The 7,782-nt window shown below is 40.4% G+C and overlaps 1 protein-coding gene across 1 annotated transcript; it reads left to right on the top strand.

The window, feature by feature from the left end:
* Positions 6,151–7,647, top strand: LOC110269343. Its single transcript, XM_021117123.1, has 2 exons — positions 6,151–6,989; positions 7,254–7,647. Exons 1-2 carry the CDS (start codon positions 6,151–6,153, stop codon positions 7,645–7,647), a joined length of 1,233 nt encoding a protein of 410 aa, XP_020972782.1.

A 7,782-nucleotide genomic window follows, 5' to 3' on the forward strand; every position in this document is an offset into this window, starting at 1 on the left:
TATATGTAATCATTATGGTAAAAATTTATAAATATTTATAATTTTATTTATTTTTTAATTTTATTTAATTTGAAGCAAATATAAAAATTTATATTTAAAATATTTTTTTGTCGCATAATTTTAATGCCTAAAATTTTTTTTATTATTTTCTGCTCTAAAACAAATAACATTTTTTTTGTCTTTGGATAATTAATTCCAGTTTTTCACCATTAAAAAGTTCATGAATATCTGATCTAAACAAAAAGCTCACTTAGTCATACTATTTTAACGGATAATAATAACACTAATTGACTTCACAAGTTGATGCTCCTACTGATTTGTTGAGTGAGGTACTCCTCTAAAAAAGCGAACTATACATGTGTCAATTTAAGGTAAATTTAAGAGAAATATCTGTAAATTTACATCTTTATTATAGAACGACCCTAATTAAAAATATATACACATAACATAACATTACAAATGGCGATGATTGGAAGAAGCACACAAAATCCCTTATTCAAATCAAATAAATTATTTTCCTATAGTATTATTTTGTTTTGTATTTTATTTTCTTCACCTTTTTTTTTCTTGTTCAAATATAGTAATTAATCTACAGAATTTATTAACAATTGCTTAATGAGAAGAACAATTCTGACAAACTATATTTAATCATATTGACTGAATCAATGAAGAACAAAAATAGTTTCGAAAAATGTTGGAACTGAATGAACATCCTTGATCAATGCAAAACCATACACGTGAAATGCAAATTCCGTCCACACAATAACTATATAAATTAGCCTCCAAAGAATCATATCTTCATCACATTACATTCAAAACAATAAAATCCTCTAATAAAGTTTATTGTCTACTACCAAAGTAGCCATCACATTCAATAATAAAACCCACCTTGCCAACTATGGAAATGAAGAAAATCTCTCTTGTCCTCGTTGTGGTCGCCGCCTTGATTGCGGTGGCTATGGCCCAAGCTGCCCAGCACACGGCCACAGCCGCCGCAGCCGGGGCCCAGGCGACACCAACAGAGACTGTGACCACGGCACATCCGGCGACTACAGCAACTCCGGCTGTGACCGTGACCACAACCCATCAAGCCCCGGCTCCTGCCCCCAACGGCGTGAATGCATTCAATCCCACGGTTGGTTCCATAGTTGGAGCTTCCCTCTTAACCTTCCTGGCCTTCTATTTGCAGTGAATTTGAGGAAGATTAGAGAAGCGAAGCTACCTAGGTGGAGATCCTAGTTAATTATTTATAATCATAATAATAAGTGATTTGTTTTCCTTTCATTGTTTTTCCTAGCTAACTATGCAAAACATTGTGTAGCTAAAATGTTTATTGCTATTCTCCTCTTCATGTAAATTGTGTCGAAGGAGTAATGTAAGTTATGCTATCATCTATATCATTAAGTTCGATAATCTTGATTCGCATTTTTATTTTATTTTATGGCACTAAGTAGTAACTAGTGATACTATATTACTGAGAACGCCAAATGACAAAAGTACAATCTTGAATAATAAACAAAAACAAATTAATATTAATGAGAGTATTATTATAATACTAATTAAAAAATACTATGAACGGTGAAATGTTTTGTAAACAAATTAACATTTTAAGTTCCCTTGTCTAGTAGTTAATCCAAACCTCTCAAATCTTCTGAAAATGCCGAATTTTATTTTATGTTTTTAAACTAAACAACCATTGTTTGAAATCTGCAACAAACTAATCTGAAACAAACAAACCACTAATTAAGCAGCAACGGATAATATCCCCTCCAATATATTATATAAAGAATAACATTTAAGGCCAGGTCCAAAACACATGCAAAAACCCCACCTGATCAATTCCAGAAGCCACTTCTTCTAGCCTGTTTAGGGCGAACACAGACGTAGCCCAAATAAAGAAAAATGGCCAACATTGACACAAATTATTTTGTGTTCATCCACCACTTATCATTCTTATAAATTTAAATCACTTATATAAAATATAGTAAATATAGACTAAATCTCTAAAAGTGATTTCTGAGATTAGTATTGTGTATGAAAATTATTTCTGGTGTTTCAATTGCAATAATTATGTCTTTAACATTGGTAAAAGTGTTCCACATTAATTTCTAATTTATTTTTCATTATGTCCACTTTTAGTAACATGTGTCATATGGTTTAACCATATATCATATGTAATAATATGGTGACAAAAATATTCTTGACACATGATATACTAACTTAGATCATTATACCATATGTTATAATATTATTTGTTCACATGTCATCCACTACGTTAATATTGTAAATGTACTTGATTATGCATTAAGTAATTTATTTGTCTCTAAATAAAATATCGTATACCAAATTAGTTCTTTTATGATGAGTTTTTTTTCAATTTTTTATACATGGGACTCAGGCAACGACCACGATCTGGAGTTGGAGGCTGCGAGGGGTCGACGGGAAGGGGAGGTCCGGTGTAGCGGAGAGAAGCCGGGACGGAAGGCGGCGGTAATGGTTCATTGGCGAGACCGAGGATCCCCGTAGAAGCCGAACCATGCGAATCTGCTGGGGACTCCGAAGTGGCTACTGATGATAGGCGAAGAAAGGTCGGGAGCAGAGGAGATCTGATAATGGAGGGAGGATGCAGTAAACTACAAGTGTTTGGGATGTCTGAACGGGACCGAGAGTCTAAGGATAGAGATGACGGACAGAATAATGGACACTGTAATGATGTGTCTTATGAGAACAGTGACGAAGATCAACGTAATGGCTGTAAAGCACCTGAAATTGAAGTGACTTGCCACCAAATTTTACCAGAGATTCAGGAACGAAATGAACTTAGTGATGATAAGGATAGTGAGGAGGACAGAACGTTTGCGGAGGATAATGAAGTTAGTGATAATGAGAGTTCAAGATTGAAGGAGCAGCTGATAGAGAACAAAAGGGTTTGGGAATTGGCAAAAGAGTCAGGAGCCGAATTATATGATGAAGAAGAGGATATTATGGCAGGACTTCAACAACAGAATGAAGAAATTGCTCGGAAAAAAAGGCTGGCAAAACAGAAGGCAAAAGCTAGACGAAGCAGACCCAAAACACAAAAAAAGGTGTGCAGTATTTATTTAAAATGATTATTAGTTCTTGGAATGTTAGGGGGTTGAAGATTAAGAAGATTGATGATATGGTGAGCGAAGGGGCCTATGATGAAACGGTGGAGGCAAGAAGGAAAGCGCTTGTGACATGCTGTTCGAAGTGGTATGTTAGAAAAGAACTACATTGGAAGCAGATGTCGCGCTCAAGACATGTCAGGGACATAGATAAAAACACAAGATACTTCCACAACATAGCTTCGGCGAGAAGGAGAAACAACAGGGTTGATGCATTGGTTATTAATGGAAGATTGATAAGGAATCAAGCTAGAATCAAGATTGCAATTAGGGACTTCTACAAGGACTTGTATCACCAGGAGAAGTCGCCGTTGGTGGGGTTTAGAGACGGTTTGGTGGAGAAGATTAGTGAGGCTGATGCTTTGGCTTTGGAGATACAACCGACATCTGAGGAGGTTAGAGAAGCAGTGTGGGATTGTGAATCATCAAAGGCTCCTGGTTGTGATGGCTATAACATGAATTTCATAAAGAAGTGTTGGGATGAAATTGGCTCTGAGTTCACGGGAGCGGTGTTGGGCTTTTTCCAGTCCTCCAGTTTACCGGCGGATACTAATCTCACTTGGGTTGCATTGGCTCCTAAGTTTACTGGAGCAAAGGAAATCAAAGACCTTAGGCCTATCAGTATGGTTGGATGTGTATACAAAGTCATTTCTAAGATGCTGGTTAGGAGAATGCGAACAATAATGCCACGGCTTGTAGGTGAGACACAGAGTGCTTTTGTTAAGGGCCGGAAAATCCATGACGGGGCTCTTATTGCTTGCGAAACTGTTCAGTGGCTTAAAATGAGAAAAAAGAAAGCAGTGATAATAAAGCTAGACTTCCAGAAAGCATATGATAGAGTCAAGTGGAGTTTCGTGGATCTTGTTCTACAGAAAATGGGGTTTGGAAGAAGGTGGAGGGGGTGGGTTATGGAGTGCGTCAGTACCTGCTCCATGTCAGTCTTGATAAACGGTTCGCCCTCTAAGCCGTTTAAGATGGAAAGGGGTCTACGACAAGGTGACCCGCTGTCTCCGTTTCTGTTTGTCCTTGTCGTTGATGTGTTACATAGGATGCTTGGGGAGGCGGTTAGAAACGGACGCATATCTCCACTACTGATAGGTAGAGATCAGGTTGAGCTGTCGCACCTTTAGTTTGCAGATGACACCATTCTGTTCTGTCCTCCGGAAGAAGAGACAGTTAAGAACTACAGGAGAATTCTTCGCTGTTTTGAACTGATGTCGGGGTTAAGCATCAACTTTGATAAATCTAGTTTAATTCCTATTAACTGTGATGCTCAGTGGGTACAACGTATGTGCTACGTCCTGGGGTGTAAGGAAGCCTCCCTTCCAGTAAAATACTTGGGGATCTCGCTAGGAGCTAATCCAAGGTTGGTGAAGACTTGGAAGCCAATTGTTGACAAAGTGGAGGAAAAACTCAGCATTTGGAAAGCCAAAGTTCTTAATAAGGCCGGTAAGTTGGTGCTCATTAAATCTGTACTAAATAGCCTCCCTGTATATTATTTGAGCCTGTATAAGATGCCAAAGGCTGTTGCGGAGAAGCTTATTTCCTTACAGAGAAGATTTCTATGGAGTAAGGAGGATGGTAGGAATGGTATGGCTCTGGTCAAGTGGGAGGTGGTGCAGGCGCCTAAAAAGCTTGGTGGATTGGGTGTGGGGGATGCCATGCTGCGAAACACAGCCCTTCTCTTTAAGTGGTGGTGGCGCTTTTCAAAGGAGGATTGTCCGCTATGGAAGAAAGTGGTTTGTGCTTGTAATAACCTAACAAAATTTTGAAGCTGGAGGAAGAGATTAAGAAGATTGATGATATGGTGAGCGAAGGGGCCTATGATGAAACGGTGGAGGCAAGAAGGAAAGCGCTTGTGACATGGTGTGAGAAATGGTATGTAAGGAAAGAATTACATTGGAAGCAGATGTCGCGCTCAAGACATGTCAGGGACATAGATAAAAACACAAGATACTTCCACAACATAGCTTCGGCGAGAAGGAGAAACAACAGGGTTGATGCATTGGTTATTAATGGAAGATTGATAAGGAATCAAGCTAGAATCAAGATTGCAATTAGGGACTTCTACAAGGACTTGTATCACCAGGAGAAGTCGCCGTTGGTGGGGTTTAGAGACGGTTTGGTGGAGAAGATTAGTGAGGCTGATGCTTTGGCTTTGGAGATACAACCGACATCTGAGGAGGTTAGAGAAGCAGTGTGGGATTGTGAATCATCAAAGGCTCCTGGTTGTGATGGCTATAACATGAATTTCATAAAGAAGTGTTGGGATGAAATTGGTTCTGAGTTCACGGGAGCGGTGTTGGGCTTTTTCCAGTCCTCCAGTTTACCGGCGGATACTAATCTCACTTGGGTTGCATTGGCTCCTAAGTTTACTGGAGCAAAGGAAATCAAAGACCTTAGGCCTATCAGTATGGTTGGATGTGTATACAAAGTCATTTCTAAGATGCTGGTTAGGAGAATGCGAACAATAATGCCACGGCTTGTAGGTGAGACACAGAGTGCTTTTGTTAAGGGCCGGAAAATCCATGACGGGGCTCTTATTGCTTGCGAAACTGTTCAGTGGCTTAAAATGAGAAAAAAGAAAGCAGTGATAATAAAGCTAGACTTCCAGAAAGCATATGATAGAGTCAAGTGGAGTTTCGTGGATCTTGTTCTACAGAAAATGGGGTTTGGAAGAAGGTGGAGGGGGTGGGTTATGGAGTGCGTCAGTACCTGCTCCATGTCAGTCTTGATAAACGGTTCGCCCTCTAAGCCGTTTAAGATGGAAAGGGGTCTACGACAAGGTGACCCGCTGTCTCCGTTTCTGTTTGTCCTTGTCGTTGATGTGTTACATAGGATGCTTGGGGAGGCGGTTAGAAACGGACGCATATCTCCACTACTGATAGGTAGAGATCAGGTTGAGCTGTCGCACCTTTAGTTTGCAGATGACACCATTCTGTTCTGTCCTCCGGAAGAAGAGACAGTTAAGAACTACAGGAGAATTCTTCGCTGTTTTGAACTGATGTCGGGGTTAAGCATCAACTTTGATAAATCTAGTTTAATTCCTATTAACTGTGATGCTCAGTGGGTACAACGTATGTGCTACGTCCTGGGGTGTAAGGAAGCCTCCCTTCCAGTAAAATACTTGGGGATCTCGCTAGGAGCTAATCCAAGGTTGGTGAAGACTTGGAAGCCAATTGTTGACAAAGTGGAGGAAAAACTCAGCATTTGGAAAGCCAAAGTTCTTAATAAGGCCGGTAAGTTGGTGCTCATTAAATCTGTACTAAATAGCCTCCCTGTATATTATTTGAGCTTGTATAAGATGCCAAAGGCTGTTGCGGAGAAGCTTATTTCCTTACAGAGAAGATTTCTATGGAGTAAGGAGGATGGTAGGAATGGTATGGCTCTGGTCAAGTGGGAGGTGGTGCAGGCGCCTAAAAAGCTTGGTGGATTGGGTGTGGGGGATGCCATGCTGCGAAACACAGCCCTTCTCTTTAAGTGGTGGTGGCGCTTTTCAAAGGAGGATTGTCCGCTATGGAAGAAAGTGGTTTGTGCTTGTAATAACCTGGACCCAAGTGTGCTGTTGTCCTCCCAGGTTTTACCTACCAAGGGGGGCCCTTGGAAGGATATCTGCCAGATACAGTTCAAGAATCAGCAAGTGAGACAAAAGATGATTACTGGGTTGGCTATGGAGGTGGGTGATGGAAGAGGGACTCAATTCTGGGAGGATGTTTGGTTGCGTGGTGGTGCTCTGAAAGATCAGTTCTCGAGACTTTTCTCGGTCTCAAACCAAAGAGGATCTGTTATAAGGGATTGCGGGTTCTGGGATGGGGCTGAGTGGATATGGAACTTCCAATGGAGGCGAGAGCTATTCCAATGGGAGTTGGATCTAGTAAACCAGCTGCATGATATATTAAGGCTGGTCAAATTGGATTATGGCAGTGAGGATAGAGTTGTATGGAAATTTGATAAACAAGGGGTCTTTTCTACTAACTCTTTTCTGCAGGTACTACAGGAGGACATCATGCCAGAGGATATAACAAGCTACAACTTTACAAAGACAATCTGAAAAGGTTTAGTTCCCCCAAGAGTTGAACTATTTGTCTGGTTCGTGTTGACTGGTAGGATCAATACAAAGGAGAGGCTGAGCCGGTTGGGAGTTATCCACCACGAAGATGTTGCATGTGTGTTTTGTAACAAGAGTATTGAATATGGTCACCACTTGTTCCTTGGTTGTGATTTCTCTTGGCAGGTTTGGTGTGCGTGGTTATCATTTGTTGGGAGGCTATGGTCTTGCCCGGGGACGTTGAAGGAACATTTCATAAGTTGGACTGAGATATCAGCTAGCAAGGAGGACCGCAAGAGGTGGTTGATGGGTTTCTGTGCGATTACATGGAACATCTGGCTAGAAAGGAATCGAAGAATTTTTCAGAACAAAGGAAAAGGAGTTGATGAGATCATTCATATGTCTTTCATGAACTATAAGGAGTGGTTAGGTGTGGATCCTTTTTGTTGTTAATGGCAATGCCGAAGATGACAAGGGGATAAGCATTAGTGTTGTTAGGAGTTGCCTATATTGCTTTATGATGCTCTTTGGTTCTTTCTGTTATTTCGCTCCACTTGTTGTGTTGAGCTTCTCTCTTTCAAAAAAAAA

This window comes from Arachis ipaensis, chromosome B03, assembly GCF_000816755.2.
Source record: "Arachis ipaensis cultivar K30076 chromosome B03, Araip1.1, whole genome shotgun sequence".
NCBI classification, from domain to species: Eukaryota; Viridiplantae; Streptophyta; class Magnoliopsida; order Fabales; family Fabaceae; genus Arachis; species Arachis ipaensis.